Source organism: Chelmon rostratus, chromosome 1 (genome assembly GCF_017976325.1).
Source record: "Chelmon rostratus isolate fCheRos1 chromosome 1, fCheRos1.pri, whole genome shotgun sequence".
NCBI lineage: Eukaryota > Metazoa > Chordata > Actinopteri > Chaetodontiformes > Chaetodontidae > Chelmon > Chelmon rostratus.
In genome coordinates this window covers 16,857,100-16,878,531 of record NC_055658.1, presented here as the reverse complement: position 1 = coordinate 16,878,531, position 21,432 = coordinate 16,857,100, and the positions used below count along the sequence as shown (strand labels likewise).

The following is a 21,432-nucleotide window of genomic DNA, read 5'->3' as shown; positions in this document are numbered from 1 at the left end:
TTCTGTTGGAAGTTCAATCTGAAACATACAATTTAAATGATGAGTCAATTGTTTTGGTTCAACATAAGGTGAGCAAAACTTTGTTGTATAAAAATTCCTGGTTAATTTTGTTTGTCACCTTGTTTGAAAATGTGTGTTTGGGATTAAATTGGGGTTTGTAGAAAATAAATGTGGCTTTAATTAGTTAAAGGTACTGATGTTGTATAGTCTCATGATAGAAGTTTTTATTAACTTTATTTAATGTGCCCTTAATTTGCGATTGCTCTGTAATAATTGTTGGTTTATTAGGATGCCATTGGTTGTACTCTTCTCGAAGTATGTACACAAAAAAAAATAAAGGGAACACTAAAATAACACATCCTAGATCTGAATGAATGAAATATTCTTAATAAATATTTTGTTCTTTACATAGTTGAATGTGCTGACAACAAAATCACACAAAAATTATCAATGCAAATTAAATGTATTAATCCATGGAGGTCTGGATTTGGAGTCACACTCAAAGTTAAAGTGGGAATGCACACTACAGGCTGATCCAAGTTTGATGTAATGTCCTTCAAACAAGTCAAAATGAGGCTCAGTAGTGTGTGTGGCCTCCATGTGCCTGTATGACCTCCCTACAACGCCTGGGCATGCTCCTGACGAGGTGGTGGATGGTCTCCTGAGGGATCTCCTGTTCCTCCTTGCACAAAGGCGGGGGTAGCGATCATGCTACTGGGTTGTTGCCCTCCTACGGCCTCCTCCACATCTCCTGATGTACTGGCCTGTCTCCTGGTAGCACCTCCATGCTCTGGACAGACACAGCAAACCTTCTTGCCACAGCTCGCATTGCTGTGCCATCCTGGATGAGCTGCACTACCTGAGCCACTTGTGTGGGTTGTAGACTCCGTCTCATGCTTCCACTTGAGTGAAAGCACCACCAGCATTCAAAAGTGACCAAAACATTAGCCAGAAAGCATAGGAACTGAGAAGTGGTCTGTGGTCACCACCTGCAGAACCACTCCTTTATTGGGGGTGTCTTGCTAATTGCCTATAATTTCTACCTGTTGTCTATTCTATTTGCACAACAGCATGTGAAATTGATTGTCAATCAGTGTTGCTTCCTAAGTGGACAGTTTGATTTCACAGAAGTGTGACTGACTTGGAGTTACTTTGTGTTGTTTCAGTGTTCCCTTTATTTTTTTTGAGCAGTGTGTATTGCTGTGAACTGTGTTCAATTCATATCAAATGGCAGTTTTATCTGGAAAATCTGTAAAATCAAAAACATAATAATGGAATTACACAGCAAATGTTTGTTCACACTAAAGTTATGTGAAATAAAGTTGCTCCTAAAAATAAGACACACGCCCACAAGCCTGTAGTTGTGTCTCATGGGAGTTGTAGTCCATGGGTGGTGTTCTAGATAAACATTAACGCGATAATCGTTGTTTTATATTTCAAATGATAAGGTTATTAATATTTACTATAACGTGCAATGTTAGGTATCTGGTTGACCTATAATATGGGCAGAGTACCCAAGCGTTCTTGTTTCAGCTTTCCAGAAAGTTTGATGAAAGAAAGTGTCGGTACGAAAACACAGCTCGACAGCGAAGCCCGGAAGTAGGGCGGGACCTTCACTCTTTATAAACATGGCCGTTAAGTCCTTTACAGGATCAGGTCCTGCGTTTGGCTGAATTTGTTAGACTTTCAGGAAGTCGCTGAGGGTAACTAATACCGTAACAGGTGGAAAGAACATGTAGACACACAACAGGCGCCTCGAAGTCATTTTCACCATTTTACCTCTGCGCGGGGACGGCGTGAATAAACTTCATGTAGTACTTTATGCTAGCTAGCTAGCTAGCCAAGCTAACGCCGACGTCTCAACGTTAACTTCTGTCAACTTTTTCAACCAGCCAGCGTTATCTGCTATTTGACTGCCTATCGAAATGGACGAGTGTCGTCGCAGGCCCGACCTGTCTCGATGAATATTTTACACACGGACGTCTCGGATTTACTCAGCTAAACGCTGACCTAAACTTTCTTTAAGGCTCCTTTTTGGGTTGTTTTTTTCCACTGGCAGCATTCAAGCGCTTGCCAGGCGTCCGTTTAGGATCAGCACTGTGAAGGCGGACATAAACAATGTTCTCTGTTAAACCCATGAAACCAACCTTCAAGTGTTATCTTCCACCTGTACAGGTATGGATTTGCTTTTGTCTGTTAACAGCAGAGTTTACGGTGGATGGATGGTAAATACGGTGCCAGATAGTTTCTTGATTTGATTGAGGCTGGAGTTGTCGTGACTTGGGTGTTGCGGAAGGAAAGTTGATCTGAAATGCGTGATCGAAATTATAAGAAGAGATGGGCCGAAAAAGAGATGCAATCTGTAAGCAGTCCCACTGACTTTCTGTTGAAGTCAGGTATTCTAACATGTGGAGTTGGAAAATGTACAAAATAGTAATGATATTAATAATACAGAAACATTTAACTAGCTTGTTCTTTGCTCCCTCAAAGTTAGTATCAAGTGTCACTGGTTAGAATAATTGAAACCTCTATGGTGAATCTGATACCATTTTGAAAAGATCAATTATTGCTCAGTTATAATTTGGCATCCACCGTGTGGGCAACCTATTTGCCGTGTTTAGCTTTCTGGTCTATGCACTTCTCCAGACAGCAAGTCAAAGGGTTTGCTTTGCTTACAGACGCTGGTGCAACAGCCCAAACAAAACCAGTGTTTTGACGGTCAAGGTCAAGACCAGTGTTTGTATGTAGAGAACTAACTAACGTTAAACTGATATTTGTGTTTAGGTAAATAATTCCAAGCTAGGACTTTAAATTTAAAATTGCACATTCAAGAGAGAATTCCAGTGAATCACTTAACCCAGAATCCTACATGGCTGCTCCAAACACTTGTTAAGATAAAGTCAGCACTTAAACCTTATAGTCATTCATTCACTTGAAATTTGTGCTGGAGCCGAGCCAACAATGAAAACACATGACTTTTCAAATGCTTGTGGGCTGTCACTGTATTTGAAGTGTGCACACTATTTAGGGATCCAGTATTAATAGCATTAGTTGACTGCTGTGTGTCTTTGGTTCCTTTCACTTTTGTAAACAGCTTCCACCAGACTTGCCATTGCATATGGCATGTTCAAACTGTTTATTCTACATTAATTCAACAAAACTAATCATAATGGCTATCAGGATGTTCAACACGGTTGTAGGGCAGCCATGGTGTAATTTTTGTTGGGAATTTGCAAGCCCTATTGCAACTCTCCCCTCCACCTTTTAAAGGTACATTATTGCCATTTTTCATTCACCATCTGACAAGTTAGTCTTTAACCAACTCTGATGTGGTTTATGCTTTTTCTCTAGACCGATGTGAAGAAAGCTATTGAACCACCCATTAAAAAGTTGGAGCCTAAGTTACTTCAAGGTAAGTTTATTCTCTGCATTCAGAATAGTTGGCTCCAAAAAAAGTTTTAATCGAACAAGACCTGTCGATTTTAACCAAAGCAGATCGGACATTCTTGACTTATTAATATTATATATTATATAAATTATAATATTATAATTTAGACATTATGTTAATAACCAGACAAAGACTGTATTCACCTTGTATAAGATGTACCATATTTGTAATTTTATGTGTCTTTTCCAATAGTCTTTGTTTGTTACTTGTCTTTTTAGTGTATTTTTAGTCTTATTTTTTTGTGAAGCAGTTTGTGACCTTACTCTGGTGAAAGGTGCCTAAATGAACTTTACTTACTTACTGTATCCTTTCCCTGCGTGCAAAGTGGGAACATCATTAAGTAAGCAGCAGACTTGTATTTAGACAAAAAGACCTAATTTTTCATTGAATAAATAGCTAGAGGAAACCCTTAGCCCACATTTTGTTTTCAGTGATTCAAACAAATAATCTAGTCAAAATTACAGTTTGGCCTGATTATCAGGATAACTTGTCTTGTTACTCATGTCTCTGGATTTATTATCAACTTTGAATGGCATTTTGTTAGTAAGTTCCATCTGAACTGTCCAGAAAGGTATCTGAGTAGTTTGTTTTGGAATATGGCCATTTTTACCCAGTTCACACAAAAATTTAGATACCTGAGATGCGTCTGAGGCAATTGAAACCTTAACAATAGCTGTGAGAGTCCAGCAAAAAGCTTCTGAAATAGAGAATTTGTTAAGTTACTTCCTTTGTTCCGTTTGCATCACTGTCGGTCAGTGTTGCATTTCCTCAGAATACTGCATGGTCTTAAAGTGTCTAGATTTGGCTATGAAAGCCTGGGTGAAGCTCATTTTGTGGATTTGGATAATGAGTGATCCTGTTTCATTGTTTAATCAGACTGGTCTAACAAGCATTTCAGCTCAGGCAACCACGTGTCAGTCTGTCTCAACCTAAGCTAATGCAGAATCTTTTTTTATTGTCTTTAGCCTTGTCTTATTTCCCATTTCTCCATACACAGTAGTAGCTTGTTGTCACTAACATACAAAGCATTTAGGTGCATCAAGAGCATCTTCCTATTTATTTTCCTGGGCTGCTATAGCAACTGTAGTACCTCAATTTTAAAAAGCAGGGACATCCTCAGTATTACTTATCACTTTGTACACAATCAGATTCCTTTTCAATGTCTGACAGCATCACTTTCAGGGCTAACACAGTTGTTTTCTATAAATAAGTTTGACACACACCAAAGTAACCTGTAATTGCTTCTCATGTCAATCAGCGCCACCCTTATTTGAACTGTTAGAATGCAGGTGCTGTGACAGGCTTTTGTTCAGTCGGTTTTCTCAGGATACGAGTGCACCCTCTCATGAGGGATTAGAAATACCACCCTGCCAGCAGTATTTGTATGAGGCGCAATTGCAATTTCATCTCTTTACTCGCATAAATAGATTTAAATTTAGCAAAACTTTAAAAAGACCACAAGTCCTCATAGTCACTTTGGGGTCTCCACCGCTCAGCCATGGGCAGTTAAGTTGGATTTTCAATTTGTAATTTTTAATTAAATCCTAATTCTTTCAAATTATGCCAATAAATGCTTATTTTCCCAACATGGTGCCAAAGTATCATCCATTGTGTAAGATTTAGTGGCAGGGAGTTTGCATATTGCAACCAATTGAATACCCCTGCCTCACCCTCTGGCCCCTCTAGACCCAGTGACTGTCCATTCTGGGCTACTGTTGAAACATGGTGGTGCGACATGGTGGGCTCTGGTAAAGAGCACTCACCCCCTCTGTAGATATAAAGAACTCATTCTAAGGTAATACAAACTCAATGATTATACACCAATGAAAACATTACTATGAATATTAAATATAAATTTCTGCCAATAGATCACCCGAAATCCCTCACAGTGGACCTTTAAGTTTAGCTAGTTCATTAACTGGAGCAGCAGGAAAGCCTTCAATGATTTATTGTGGTTTACATCTGAGCAGTTGACATGCTAACCTCATGGGAGTGGCTCGACACACCCTTTCCAAAGTGTTACATTGTGTGTTACTTGGAGTAAATATACAGCACAGTGATGTCCTTTATAAAAGTAAGAGGACCGTTAAGCCATAAATTAGTTGTATTTGTAAGTTTTACATCTTTTTACAGTTTCTTTAGTGCTGTACATGCTGTACTTTAGTGGTGTGTGCTTTATTTAGGCCACGGCTGACATGAGAATTTTAACTGGTACCTCGCTAAATGACTGGTAAAACAAACTTTCCAGGGAGCATTTTTGCTTGTCTTTTCCCATCTTGATTTTGGAGCCGATCAGAAGGACAGGTTTCAGGAACATCTCACTGAACGTTTGCTGTGTGCTGCTCTGGGGTAGTCCTTTGATGTGACTGTCTGTAGGACTCCACCCTGCTGCCCCAGTTCTCATCTTTAAAAAAAATCCAGAGGGAAACATTTTATCACCGCATTCTTGTCTAATCATTAATCGTTTTGCGATCATATTAAGAAGCAAGGATCATGTTACTTGTTAGCGATAGTATATGAAAAGCTGCCTCTTTAGCCCAAAGCCACAATAAAATCTATAAGATGACTTGCATGTGGCAGAACGGAAGGGGGTTGCTGTCCCACTTGTCGTCACAGAAACTTGGGATGTGCGTGAGGCCGTTTGGCTTTCTTCTGCCCAACAAACCTTGAGTAAAGTAGCTTCAGCCTTTTAAGATCATTTAGCTTTTTGATTTTGAACTCAGCCTTTCACAGCCTCTTTCACTGCTGCCCTTACAGAAAAGCATGCAAGATGAGATATATGTAAGTGATTGCATGCAAGAAACAAAACCTGGATGTTTTGTAGGTTTTAATGTAAAGCAGTAATGTAAATTAAAAGTTTTTTTAAAAAACATTAGACATGTTAACATTTATATTAATAAATAGCTGGATGTCGGTGGGATTTCATTATTTAAATAATGAGCTCAATAATAGACAGCTACATTTAACATTAATAAATGTGTCATCTTTTGTTTTGATTTGGAATTTAATTGAATAAGGGATTGCACATACCAGTTTAACCTGTTAACAGGATGCTTCTAAATTCATTGCAAAAGTCAAGTGCTGTTTTGTTCACAAAGCCAAATTCAAATCAATTGATCTTCATTTTCTTTATTTTGTCTTTGTCATCTTTACTCCGCATTCTTCCTTTAACTGTATTTGTGCACTGTAGGTTTTACACTCGTGTTGTTTCTGTTCTCTCTCACTTGTTTGTCACCAGGGGAGATAGTAGTTAATGAGGTGAACTTTGTGAGGAAATGCATCAGCGCTGAAAGCAGCCAGGATGACCTTTGGGGGAAGTTGATATGCACCAACTTTAAGGTCTCCTTCATCCCTCAAGATGCCCCACCGAAACAGGTATTTATGTAGGCTGACTTTAAAGAACTCAAACTGTGCTGTTTTGAATATTTAGCCATTGTTAACAGTAGTTAGGAATATAATGAATTTGGTTTGATGTTCTGTCACTATGACACCACAGAGGTCAAAACCACATTTTTTAACTTCCTCATACAGTTCTTAAAAATGTTGAAGATTTATCATATTTGAAACAAAGAATGGCCTCCCGTGGCTTTTAGTTTTATATTTCTGAGATCTGCTAGTGCCACCAGCATACTGCTGAATAGCTTAAATACTTCACAGCCTTGTTTGTATGTGTAGTCCATCTGGCAAGGAGGAAGGAAAACTTGTGTCCCTTCCTGCACTACATTGTCAGTGATATCGCACAAGAAGTGAGAGAATAGACGTCATATCCAGCTATGCGGCAGATTGTTGCCATAATAACAGAAGGGAACTTGATTGTTGCTCTGTCTGAGGGGATCAACTTGATCTACCCACTGGTGTTTTAGAAAATATTTCTGGGAGTCATGAGTGTAATATAATCTCTACAGGGTACAGGATGTCAAACATATTTTTTTGGTTGTTTGCCCCTACCACAGAAGTCAAAGTTGTCCCACCTTCTGCTTGGAGAGCACGACATCCCCCTCACCTGTCTGGAGCAAGTAGTAACAGGTACATCAATTTCAAAAACATTTGTGGTATACCTTAAAAGATTTTATTTTTTGTGACAAAGTATTCTACAAGTCTGAAAGATTAATCATTTAGTCTAATTAGTAGCCTGAATAGCCCAAACTGTTCATTTCCTAACAATATTAAACAAATACAAGAATTTATAATAGATATCTACAATTAGAATCAAAGTTAAATGGGCCCCTCATTAATCTTTGACAGTTTAGATGACTGGTCTCCTTTGTTGTTCTCTCCCTGTCAGCAATCTGATAACAAGTGATGTCACAGCTAAAGCAGTGATTAGTGGCAGTGCAGCCCGGCTGGGATTAACCTTGTTTATATATCTCATTGCTGTCAATTGCTGACACTGCAAGGGCAACTGCCCAGAGCAAGGTTTGTTGTGTTACAGTGATGAAGCATATGGCTTCGTTTTATCCTGCTTGTTTCTGACCTGTTTGAACTGGACTACCAAAGACAACATTATTATTATGGGATTTCTAAAAGTATAGGAGCATTTAGATTGGCATAAGGCCCCTGCTGGGTAATATCAATCAAATAAAGTATTAGCATGTTTTGACTATATTGAATCAGTTAGAAGTGATATTTTGGACATGACTGCTTGTGCTTTCACACAATCTACAACAGGGTCCATTTACACCAGGAGTTAAAACATGATCTGTAATGGCATATGTTAAGGTCAAGGTCCTTTGTTACTACTCTGCATAAACGCAGCACCGTTTCTACAACTTTCATCCAAACATTATGTATTGATGGATAAATTGCATTACACACAAACCCGAATCCCAGAAGGTTGGGATGCTGTGGAAAACATAAATAAAAACAGAATGTAATTATTATTATTTTATTTTATTTTTCCACCCATATTCAGTTGACTAGTCTGTGTACTGTTTTTCATTTGAATGTTGGTTGAAAAGGGTTTGCAAAGGATTGCATTGTGTTTTTATTTATGTTAAACACAGCGTCCCAACTTTTTTGGGTTCGTTCTTATCTGATATATATGCTGTTGTGGAAGCTTTCTAGCCATATTTTGTCTTTGTTCTCAGTAAATGATACAAAGGGTAAGAAGAAAGTACTGGGGTCAAACCAAAAGCTGAAGTTCAACCCAACAGAGCTCATTCTCTACTGCAAAGACTTGCGCATCATACGGTTCTGCTTTCATGAGGCTGGGCCTGAGAGCGCCAAAAAGGTGAGTGGTACTGAAATGTATTTTTTTTATCGAATGATAATTGTCATTTAATGGTCTTTTTAGCTGGAGCCCTCAGTGGTAGCATGAAGAAATGCATGTTGCGATCCCCTTTCTCCATGTATTTGGCCTGGGGACACTGAGATGAATGTTCCCTGCATATATTCACTACAGTTGTTCGTTTTTGTAAGTAAAACTTGCTGTGACAATAATTTGAAAGAATCACAAAGATTCTACACACAGTGACTTTAACTTGTCTGTTTCTGCCATCCCTCCAAATGACTAATTGCTCGGTATTAAGCATTCCCTTTTTCTCAGTTTCCCTTGTCCATTTCACTGTTAGTTGTTGCTGACTAAACTTTTCCTTTCCTGGCTGCGTGAGCTCACTGCATACACACACTTCGTGCTATGACCCCTTCCTCAGCGAAAAGAATATTTATATCATGCAAACTTTGATGTGCTGCTCCCTCACCCTCCATCTGAACAGACATGACTAACTTTTCAAAAGGCATTTTCAGCGTGGCCATTAGCCAAACAATGAATAAGAGACACTGAGAACAATGCTCATTCAAGGCAAAGGAAACTGAGACTGATCCTGATTGTAGGAACAACTGGCAGCGTGACTCTGACTCATCTCCTGCACAGAGAGATTGAATGGACAGATGTTTCATTCTGCAAAATTGGTGCTACGTTGAGGAACCTGTAACTCAGTGGAATTACCAGTTTATGTATTGATAGAATTTTAAGATATTTTGGGGATGACACCTTATATTCACCTTAAATTCAGCTAAAAGAATTTTCTAAGCAGAGAAACTGGGGCCAACCAACTGTAATGTAGCAGGCTACATTAAACGCCAGGAAAACATGCAGACATAGTTTTATAGTAGGTTGAACTGTTGTGCCTACTAGCATGTGGCTTTGACTGAATTTACCAAGACTTTCATGCCCTTTTAGTTAGTTTAGAAAAATCTTAGACGAACAAAAACTAAAACCAGGAAGTTGTCACCTTGGAATGAACCTGCCAGGCCATGGGAACATGTGACTGACTGATAAGTATACTTGACCAACTCAAAACACACCCTGCCATGTGTTACACTGACATTGAGCACTCTCATGCTCTGTAAGCACAGATGTGTTAAAAATATTGTGTATCTGGAGTTGCAAAAGTCCTGAACATAAATGTGCATTCATGAATTATATGCACAAAGGTCTTCGGGAGCTCTTGACTCCCTGTAGCTTCACTACTTGGCCCATGAGAGTTATGCAGCTGTATATCTCTTGACAGTGTGTCAATGAAATGTACATGAATTTGAACGTACGCAGTTGCATGTCTGATCTCCGCCCATGTCATCTGGGAGCAATTTTTGTGTAGTTTTTGGAGCACTTGGAACTCCACAGCACATACCAGCAGCACATTTGGCTGACACCATGACAGTATCACACTGCAATGAAAAGCCTTCTGGACAGTGTTACAAGTCTTCTATTTGATTTAGTTCAAAATGCATTATTCACCTTATTTTATGTACTCTGCTGCATGCAACAAAATATGGAGAGTCGATTATGTATAGAGTGCTGAAATAGGAATGAGTCTGCCCTCCCTCACTTCTTGTGAGTTTATTTATGGACACCATGTATGTAATTACAGTGTGAACCTAAAACGGGGCTCAGTCCTTTTCTTTTTTTTCTTTGTGACATATGGAATTAGGCCAGCCTATAATAGCTTATTTTGCCATAGGAAATTACAGAGTTGGGAGCAGCCTTGTCCACACACACATACACACACACACTTTTTCTGTGTCCTCTGGTGTTATTCACAGCTTTACTACTGAATGGGCTGCTTTGTTTGACTCCAGTGGAGCCACAGAGAGATTCAGTCCTGTAACCCAGAGCGGCGGGCTGTCAGTTAAACATTTGTCTTCCCGGGTTTCACTTGTTCTTGTGTTTGTATGGTTGCAGGAGTTGGGAAGCTGATTGGTTGAGATGAAACCTAATCTGCCTGGATAAAGTTTAATAGATTCCACCATTCAGTTATACTTCTGTTGTACAGTATGTCCCATAAAATTACTTTTCTTTTCATTCTAGGTTTGCCTTGCTATTGCACACTATTCCCATCCAGCTGATCTTCAACTGCTGTTTGGCTTTGAGTATCAAGGGCGGCGTTACCATGAATCTAAAGGTACGCATATAGCATGCTGTATTTTTTTTTTATTGCTGCTAAAAGACATGACAGGGTTTTTTTTACAGGGTTACCCTGAAAATATATAAATTTAAAATTAATTTATCTGCATTATGTGCAAGCAGTAATTTCAAAATGTATCCTTGTTTATAGGGGAGCGAGTCAATGGTTCCACCCCTCGAGGAGGATTGCAGACCCCCATTTTTGACCGCCCATCTGACTGGGATCGGGAGATCAAGAGAACAGGGGCATCAGAGTGGAGGGTGTGCTCCATCAATGAGAGCTATGCCATCTCACCAAGGTTTTCAGCTCATGTTGTTTGTTGCATGCAATTTAGGATGGTAACTCCAACAGTGGGTCCTACTTCTTTCAAATATCCTATATTTCACCCTTTACCCCTAAAGGCAGGGCAGTATATTTTACACTGTAAGCTTTTTTACTCACTTCATGAGAGACTTTAGCAAAAAAAAAAAAAGTGAATGTCTCAGAGAAATGTGCAAGTCTGTTTTGGACAATAGGTCCTATTCATCTAAGTTCAGCGGTGACATCATGGTGGGTTTCAAAGTAAGGATTGTACAGTTTATTATGCAGGATTCGAGAAAAGACTCATAATTGCTTAATAATAGCTTGCATCAAACTGAACACATCACATGAGGCTAAAAAAATACTTACAGATTCCAGATTCAGGGATTGAGTTTTCCCTCAATCATAGAAAGATCCTCGCTGCTAAAGATACTCATCAGATTAGATATTTGGGATAGGCAAAGCGCTAACAAGTTATTTAATGTACATCAACAAGGCTTTCAGTATCATTAGTACAGTATTATGGTATATCTACATGAAGCTTATTCATATGAAAAAGAAAAGCCTAACCCTTCATTCACTGCTTTAGGATGTCACTTTCTGACTATAAAAGAGGAAGTTGTGGGGAACATTGAAATATGTTTACTTCGACATATTTTCCTGCTTTTTTCCCACTTTTTAAATGGTGTTTTGTGTTTGATTCTTGTGTAACACCAGTCTCTCTCTAACTCTTCTTTTTAGCCTCCCAGAGTACGTTGTGGTCCCGGTTTCTCTCGCTGATCAGGATCTGAAGCAGTACTCCATATTCTTCACTGATCAGCGCATCCCTGTGAGTACTTTCTTACGTACCTCTGTCTTTATTAAATGTCTACTGTTTTTCAAACTTTGCTTAATATATACTTTTTCATTTATCCCTTTCAGTAAGTTATTATTAGGCCTGTGTATAATGTTATTTTACTCGCACATTTAAGGATCACAGATGGAGTCATTTGTAATCATTATCTACAGACTCCGCCTGTCTTCCATCCAAACTGATTGATTGATCTCATTTATTTTCTCACTGACCCATGTCTTATTTATGTACGTTGTAGCTCTGGTGCTGGAATCACCCAAATGGAAGTGCTCTTGTCCGCATGACCAGCATAAGTGATCCGCTACAGCAGAGGAAGATTGATCAGAGGTACAGCAGACTCCTCTACTTCATTCTGATTCAAAACATGTATTAAATGGGTTGGTTCTACTGAAATTCAACAGCAGCCAACAGACCTTCAACTGCTGCATTAGAGAAAGAAAGTGTTTAGATTCGTCATAGTTTGATATCATTCTGAATCTATATTATATAGTCCAGGTTTTTGGTAATTAAGCTGTTCATGCCAATGTTCTGAATATACTAATGATCGATAGTTTAGATGTTGCTGTTCAAGACATCTCTAACCCAGTCATCTGTGTTGGTCTTGTGTTGTGGCAGGGTCTTCACTGCCATCACAAAAAGCCACCCACAGCGCAGTGAAGTCTTCAAGTCCGATCTAGACAAGTGTCTGCCTAACATCCAGGACATCCAGAGTGCCTTTGTTAAAATCAGGCAGATCTGTGTCATAGGTGAGTCTCATTAACCGTAGATGTGTGAAGTATATCTTAATGCACATGGCCTTTGATTAGAACTGGAAGGGATTTCTTGACATGCTTGAGTCTGGTTTTCTAGATGTACAAGTGTTTAATTGTTTTGATTGTGTGCAGATGCTTTTGAGGAGTCTGAGGAGAGGTGGCTTTCATCAATTGAAAACTCGCGTTGGCTGGAGTACATCAGGTATGCAAACAACCTGACACCGCATGGTAGCTCTTGTCGTTTATTAAGAGCCAGGTTTAATTCGATGGCCTTCACAACGTTTGCGTTACCCTCATCATTCCGTCTGGATTTTAACCTGCATGAATGTTTTGTATTTTTTTTTTTTACAGTCGATATTTCTTATATAAGTTGCATTTACACATCCTATATAAGTTACTGTTTTATTTTTTGTGTACAATTATTAATCTTGCATCCGTGGAAATACATTGTGTGTCCGTAATATTTCTATATATTTTGTGTAAATATATCCTCATGACACAAGTTACTTGTTTGGACAGCATGATTATTCAGCTTTGAAATTTAAGGTCTGGTGACAGCCAGCAGCTGGCTTCTATCATCTGCTTGCCTGGCCAGTAATTAGTCCACAAGCACAAAAAGGACTTAAAAATAATATACGTCTCGTTTATATCTGTTTGTCTTTGTACACTTCATAAAGTTATGAGTGCTGAGCTTGTTTTTTAAAGAAGGTTTCCATTTATGTTCTGTTTGTGACTGAAGGGCTTTCCTGAAACACTCAGCTGAGATGGTCTACCACCTGGATGGAAAGAGTTCCTCTGTCATTCTTCAAGGTAAAACTCTCACAGTCACAGAGCAACAGCAGTCTTTATTCTTTATTGCACAATGAACTTTACTTTTAATCTTGTTAGTCCATCATTTGTGATATTGTACTAACATTTGTCTTCAAACACATGTTGCACACACATTGTTGTGGTTGCATTCAGATCAAATCAGTACAAGATGCTTTCCTTGCAAAGAGCTTGTTGAAGCTTTTTCCTTTTTTCCATTTTTTTTTTAACAGAGGAAGAGGACAGAGACCTGAGCTGTGTAGTGTCCTCCTTGGTGCAGCTCATGTTGGACCCTCATTATCGCAGTCTCATTGGCTTTCAGAGTTTGGTGCAGAAGGAGTGGGTGATGGCTGGCCATCGCTTCTTGGACAGATGCAACCACTTAAAGAAGAATGAGAAAGAGGAGGTAATTTTTCTGGCAGTAAATACCCCAGTCCCGGACCTATTAGATATGCCAAGGCACTTATTCTTCTTCTTGTTGTCTGTTTTTCTCTCTGTCAAGTCTCCACTGTTCACGCTGTTCCTGGACTGCGTGTGGCAGATGACGAATCAGTACCCAGCAGCATTTGAGTTCACCGAGGCATATCTTACAGTACTGAGTGACAGCATGTGGATCCCACTCTTCAGTACTTTCCTCTTCAATTCTCCCAAACAGCGTGCTCAGCACTTGATGGTGAGTGATACATACATATGATTGTATATTTATGTAAAACGTTAGGACGCTGTGTAAAACATAAATAAGAATAAATAACAAACATCTGCACACAACATAAAAAATATTATCTGGTGCTTGCTTAAAAGTTAAACATGAAAAATCAGAATCAGAATATGTTGTTTGTGTTATGTGTTTGTGTCAGTGGCTGAAGAACAATAAAAAACACACATCATAATTCCAGGTGATAGTGTGTATCAAAGCAACATGTTTTTGTGGTATGATTTCATGTCGAGGACTATAATTTCTATCTGGGTGTATTGACAGGAAAGAGTGCAATGTAATGCACACAGACAAGAAAACGTGTAGCTTGTGGCCAGCGATGTAACCGACAAAATTTGACAAAAGCAAATTATGGAAGTTGTTTTTTTGTTTACCTCCATTGATTGATGTCTCAATTGGAGTTTTTTTCCAGTGTACAGTAATGTTTTCTGTGTCATGCTGTGCACGGCATGTGAATAACATTGTGTTTACTCGACAGGACTTTGCCAAGAATAAAGCCATCCCTCAAGGAGAAGACCCGGTTGTGTATTTCCCTCCTGTTTGGAACTGGTCTCAGCAGTTCTCCACTAAAGACCAAACACTCTTTAACAACCCCATGTACGTAGGCAAAGGAGCTGCCTGTGTTCAGAATGGAGAAGTGAAAACCTTCACGCGCACAAAGGTACATGAGACACTGGTCAAGCTGTACATGTTTATAGGAGTCGTAGCAGCACGTTGTTTTATGTGTTTGCTTCTTTTTTTTTTACTACCTTGGATATATAACATCAGTTTTAACCTTGCTGTAATAGATGTCAGCCCAGCTGAATGAAAGACATCAGGAATTTATTCAAGGAGGAAAAAACATTAAGTAGTTTTCGGGGTTTGTTTGCAGAGTTTTTGCTGTCCTTGTCTTTTGTAGGGAAGGTATCCCAGCTGCCTCTGTGACAGTTTCTAATTAATTTTAAGATGCTCACCATTCTTGTTTTCAAAGGTCAGATTAGGATCAATAATGCTGTGTAGGTATTTTCAAAATAGGTCATCCAAGTCTTGGTAGGTATGCTGGTATTACTGTTTTTGTAAGCATTTTGCCAAAATTCACTCGGATGGAGTTTGTTTATTTTTAATGTTAATGTTTAACATGAGCAATCCACCCAGTCAGCAGTGTTTTTAATTGCTGCTGACATGTTATGGTTGTCTGTTGTTTTTGTGTCATCAGCTACTTCAGAAAAGGCACAGAAGGTGAATTATTATATGGAAAGTAAATCATTGATGTTGTTCAGTCGGCTGCTGCAGCCGGTCACACAGATAGTTTATCGTGTTTGCTGAACATCAGTTAACTGTGTCCTTCCTTCAGCAGAAAGCCTACAGTTCCACTTTGCGAGGAACTTCTGCATCTCTGCGTAATGGACTGAAAGGTGGAGAGGATACATTGCCCAGACGGGGCTCTCTGTTGTCAGAGCTGAAGCCTGATTTCTCGCCAGTGAAAGACGAAAGCCCGTCAGAGCGCTTCTTCAGGGACTGGTTCTCTCGACCTGCGGACCAGCAGGGCATCCTGATTCCCCTGCTCATGCCCTCTCACGTGGCTCTCTGGAAGCTCTTCTTTCTACGTTGGGTTCCTGAAGCCTGCATTCCCAAAGGAGGCCCCATCACCGCCTACCACAAGCTCTCCCAACTGGTTGATGAAATTGAGATACTACAGAGCCAGCTCAGGCAGTATAAGGGACCCAGTCCAGGCAGCACGCCACTTCCCAGCCCAAGTGGGCCCCCTTCAGACCAAAGGAGGATGTATTTTAAGGCCAGTTCCCCAAATGACCCCCCTACACCCCCAGACTTCCTTACATCCTCATTTCCTTTCACCCCAGTGGGAAACCTTTGCCGCCGCGGTATCCATGGGACTCCCATTAGCAAATTTCTGAACGGGGCGAGGATCTGGCTCTCTACAGAGACTCTTGCTAACGACACTCTCTGAGGTTGTTGGGCTCACTTTTCTGAGCTCAGTACAGGCTTGTGTAACAATTAATCATCTTATTTTCTATTGCCTCTTTCTTAAATACCAAGAAGGAAAATGAGAAATAGAAAACTTTAACTTTTGACTTCTGATTTTTAATAATTTATAAGCTAGAATTTGCACCGTTGATGCTGCATTGAAATCTGAGGCAGTTTCTAAACTGAAGTGTCATTTATAGGCCTGAATCATCGTTTTCCATTACAGTTGAGGAAGTGCGATTAACTGAAGCACATCTTACTTATCGACCAGTGAGTTGCTACTGTGAGGTCTCCCCTGACTGTGAAAGATGTTCATGCTTAATGCATATTTATAATAGATGTATTTTCTTATCTACTTTGGTCTTAGTTAAGGTCTTTCTCAAGATTTAGCTAAGCTAACTGCTCTTTATTGATGAGCATACTGTATAAGCCACACAAAGGGTGCTTTTAGAGATTTCAATATTGATTTAAAATGAGGTTGAGAGCTTCCTCTCCAGGATTTACCAGTGATTCACTGCAAGTTTTAAAGCAATAATTGAAGATTCACTATGTATGTGTGTTGTAGTGCTATCAGTTTAGGTGTCCTTTCTTTGAATTCTCATTGGTCATTAAGGCTTCCCCATTGTAATGGAATTGACCATTTTAATCCAAATAGGAATGCTTGAAATTAGAAAATGCCAGGGTTTATTGCAGCAGCGATGATGCTTTTCACTGAACACTGATTTCCAAGTACTCGATTTGTTAGTACCTTCCAGGAAGTGTAATAGAAGATATTCTAATATTTTACCTAGTTTTATTTCAGAAAGAGGAACAGAAAATAACACTGCTAACACACTTTTACTATGTGGTAAAAACAAAGAATAACTGGCCTGGTTGAATGTAATGGGGCGCGTGTGTTTTCTTTTTTCTTTCTTTTTTTTTTGCACAGACTTAATGCTATTTGCTCCAAGTGCCCATATTTTAATGTTTTTGTTGGTTTCATTGTAAGTAGCAAATAGTGTGTTTTCAGGGTTTGTAGATTTACTCTATTTTTAAAGCAGAGAAAATGGCCTATATTTTTAGTATCATAAAGCAGATGATACTTAAAGGGGGAAGTGGAGCTGTGAGGACTTCGATCTGTGGTAGACATTTCCTCTTCTCGTTTGAGGGGGTTTACAAACTTTAATAGAGGCCTTCTGGTAAGGCGCTGAGGAGAAACTATTCAGATCAACAGTAGCTGATTGGGCAAATATTTGAAATCAAAGGGACAGACAAGGGCTTTGACTCAAACCAGTCTCTACTTCTGTATGTAGTGGGTTGGATTTCTGGCAGTGAAGTTACTGATCCAGTGAATGAGACAGTGATGGGTGAATGACAAGTGACGCAGTTTCAATCCAGCACGTGAGACAACATCAGCAATAAATCACCTGAATAGCAAGTGCACCATGTGAGTAGTTTTGACATTTCAAAATCAGATGACAATAAAAGTAATTTTCAACTATAACTACAGCACACACACTGTTTAAAGAAACAGCTGTTGTTTTCTACAGAGGGAAAATGATTGAAGGAATGAATACATCACCTGTGTACACTGTTAAACATACTGTATGCAGCCATAACAATACTTACATGTGTACTAAAATTCCTTGTTTTGGTCCAGATAGTTCTGCTCTGTATAGAGGAATAATATAGTAGAAAACAAGCAGTGAAGTTACTGTACTTCCAGTCAGGGTAGTGATGATGAGGTTAGTGCATAAACATTTTATGATGCAATCGGAGAAATTTCTAGTGGGCGACTTCCAGGGCGCTGCAAAGATGTTGACACGAGGACACCCAGAAGTTTACTACCTGCTGAACTGAGACTGGTTTGATGCACAACAGGGGAGATGAATCAGCCATCCAGTGCCTCTTTAAAACTGGTGACAAACTAGCACTGTGTAATATTGTAATGTCTTAACATAACAGCAGAGCATTTATTATAAAAGACCACTGGACAGACTCAGTATCTGTCCTTTTATGCAGGCGCATTGATCCTTAGATGCTAGATTGACCAGTTTCAACAGATAAACTTGTGATTCTTCTGCAATAACTAGTTCAGGTGTTTTTTGATATAGATGTGTATAGTGTGAGTGCAGAACCTGCTCTAAATGCTATTAATTGCACATTTTACTCAATATATAGGATAGTTTGTTTTAAGGTGGTTGTTGAATATAATTTTGGCAAATATTATAAATACTGTATATGCTTGAAATCTTCCAATTAATATTTTTGATCAATGGTACTAAATATCTTTTATCCTTGATTTAATCTTTATATTTTCTGGAGAGATATTTATATGCTGTTTTTCCACTAATTCACAACATTGCACTCTGCTGTAATTGCATGATGATTGTGCTCCAGCTGTGGCACAGTTTGATATTGATGAGCAGTAGATGTATTTATTCAGTTATGCAAATGTTCTCTAAGAGGGATGCAATTGCTACTGTACATCCCCTGTGCCTTTTTGGGAAGATTTACCATTTTTGTAATTATTTGCTAAACCTGTTGACTCATTTTAGTTTTCTAAAACTGTTGCTTTATCAATTCTGTAAATCTAGTTAAATTCAGGTACTGCACTGAAGCTGTTTTTTCCTAACAGAAAATAAGGCTCAAATGTGTACCAGTAACCAATCATTACATTATTTTTCAAGTGAATTTGCTGTCTGCCTTTTATTTCTCCTGGGTGTGTTTCATGAAAACAAACCCATCCTTAAACAAGAATCCACTAAGTTTGTCTGATAACCCACCTTCCATATGTAACAAATGATTTGAGAAAGATGCTAAAAAACCTCTCACACAAAGCTTGGACAATCCTCTCCTGCTAAATGAAGAAAACACTGCTGTTGGTTCCAAGCTTACCTGCGGCTTAACAGTAGTCATATTCGCAAAGATTCCCAGTACCAAGTGACGATTACAATCAATAATAATTATCTATAACTCCTGTGTACAAAGAGTTTGTCGTAGCAATAAGAATTCTGTATTTCCTCTTTAAAGAATATGAAATCTCAGTAAATCTCACAGTCATAAAGTGTTACATGTTAAAATCCCTCCTGTGGTTAGGAAATGATAGGAGGAAGAGAAAATGTCCAGAAGAAGAAAAGGCAGGAGAAATGATCAACAAAGGCTGAATGACATGGCTCAGTTATTGTTATTGTATAGCATCTTAAGAAATAACATTCAAGCAATATCTAAAAATGCTCTACTAAAATAACTTTTTGTAATTTTTCTGTTATTTAAAGAAGTCTCTGGCAGCTTGTTAAACTGGTACAAAGTAAATCACTTCCTTTGAAAACTACTGTAATGTAAATTCATCCTAAAGTGGGACACTTTGCTAGAAATGTTAAAGATCTTCAGATTATTTGAAAATTAAAGGTGGCGATAAGAGTATATTGAGATGCATAGTATTGAGGTTTTTGGGGGGAATTTCAAATGGAGCAGTGGCATAACAACCACATACTTTAGAAGGTTTTTAAAATAACACTAACGTTTCGCACCTCATTCTTCATTTATTCAGAAACTGTAAAATATATAAGGTTATAAAAGGACACCAGCGGAGAACAGTGTTCTAGTGCATCACCTGTGTGAATAATATACTTGCTAGTTTGTAAGTAATTCAAGTTTTAACAGAACCCTTTACCTATATGCAAGATGGACTATTTGCTTACGAGAATGAACATAATATTGCAGGATGAATCCTGTCAGACACAGTGCATGCTGGATTGCTTTAAGGCTAATAAATAGTCAAGACTACTTGACCCTGCAGAGGGTAGGCAATATATTTAGTTCTTTCTTCTTGTACAAGAAATTTACATTTCTAATACAACATTAATGTAGGACAACCAAACCTAATCCATTACAACCTTCCTAAGTAAAACAAAGGCAACCTGTTTTTTGTTTTTGCTTCCGTTACTAATGCATACATTAAAACAGTACTTCATGGAATGGAAGCGCGATGTCACTGAGGAGATTAAAATAAATCACCACATCCTTTGCTTAGATATCACATCACAATCACAGTCTTTTGCATACAGCATCCTGCACAGCAGGATGATGGGGCCGTCACTGCACACACAATTCAACCTTTGCTTTTCTGATGGTTTTCTGATTTTGTGAAAAGTTCAGATACTTTTCTCAGTAGACATTTTGACCGGTCATAAAAGCACCATTGTTGCAAATAACGCTAACAGTGGTTATGCTCCACTGTAGTGTCTCAGTAAACTGTGCCAGTGAGCCAGCCATGCACAGTACCAGGGACCTGGGATCAGAACACCTAAGAGGGATGTGAGTCATTATCAATGTCATTAATTGCACCTGTGGGTCTCCTGCCATGACATGTAAAAACCACTGCTGTGAAAAAGGCCTATGGCTGGTCTGCGTAGGGCCCCCAAAGGCCTTGAACCTACCACCTACCAGGTGTTTTCACTTACTGTATCAACACCTGCACTTTTTTACCCTATGGTCAGAAGCCCTTTCTTTGTATCAGAGCTAGATTACCTGCAGGTAATTGTAAATTTGCTTAAGTATAAGCAAAATCTGCTCTTTAAGACTTCACTTGCATCTTGATCACGGTTTTGTGTGAGAGAGAGTGACGTCTTATATTTGTATTCAGCTGTGAAACAGCTATTTGCTGTGCCAATTTACGAACAATATCAGAGGAAATTACATGGTTATAGACAAGCAGGATATAAACATGTTGTGCTGGGTCACCTCAAATTCACGGAAGAGTGTCTTATTATTATTATTATTATTATTATTATTTTCTACGTCTCCTTCGTTATTCTTGCTATTACTGCTATCTGTAACAACAGGATTTCGCCGGCGTGGGATCAGTACAGTTTGTATCTCTTATCTCTAAAGGTGCACTGCCATGTAATGAAACCATTGAACGCGCGTAGCTCGAGCTCCCCCTGCTGTATAAAATTTCACACTGTACATTTGATGCGTTCAAACAAACTCCGTTCTCTTTGGGCTTGTGTCAGCAAGAGATCCACTGATTTATTTTTAACTATCTTTCTGCCAGAAAGCCACATGATCTGTGAGTTTCTGTTAAAACTCTTGAAAAATTACTGGTATTGGTGTACGTGTTTGACGTTTGCGAACGAAATAAAACAGGAAATTGAATAAACGTAGTGACGTCATTGGTGAGCGCCTCTGCTGGCCTTCGAAAT

At 38.9% G+C, this 21,432-nt stretch overlaps 1 protein-coding gene across 2 annotated transcripts; it reads left to right on the top strand.

The window, feature by feature from the left end:
- The first annotated feature begins 1,637 nt into the window (after positions 1 to 1,637).
- mtmr10 (myotubularin related protein 10) lies at positions 1,638 to 19,576 on the top strand. Of its 2 annotated transcripts, none has more exons than XM_041940139.1 (16): positions 1,638 to 2,175; positions 3,352 to 3,412; positions 6,687 to 6,823; positions 7,402 to 7,474; positions 8,536 to 8,678; positions 10,758 to 10,851; positions 11,005 to 11,152; positions 11,896 to 11,983; positions 12,246 to 12,334; positions 12,623 to 12,753; positions 12,892 to 12,961; positions 13,499 to 13,569; positions 13,800 to 13,972; positions 14,069 to 14,239; positions 14,760 to 14,942; positions 15,615 to 19,576. In XM_041940139.1, exons 1-16 carry the CDS (start codon positions 2,119 to 2,121, stop codon positions 16,227 to 16,229), a joined length of 2,304 nt encoding a protein of 767 aa, XP_041796073.1. In that variant the 5' UTR covers positions 1,638 to 2,118; the 3' UTR covers positions 16,230 to 19,576. The 2 variants fall into 2 exon arrangements, with proteins under 2 accessions (XP_041796073.1, XP_041796083.1); XM_041940149.1 differs by having other exon boundaries at positions 15,618 to 19,575.
- Positions 19,577 to 21,432: the final 1,856 nt, after the last annotated feature.

What these genes read in the sequence shown, in the direction of transcription:
- mtmr10 (XM_041940139.1), top strand. Translation starts at nt 2,119, where the DNA reads ATGTTCTCTGTTAAACCCATGAAACCAACCTTCAAGTGTTATCTTCCA. An exon ending in GGCCTGAGAGCGCCAAAAAG is followed by an intron (nt 8,679 to 10,757) that starts GTGAGTGGTACT and finishes TTTTCATTCTAG; the next exon opens with GTTTGCCTTGCTATTGCACA. An exon ending in AAACCTTCACGCGCACAAAG is followed by an intron (nt 14,943 to 15,614) that starts GTACATGAGACA and finishes TCCTTCCTTCAG; the next exon opens with CAGAAAGCCTACAGTTCCAC.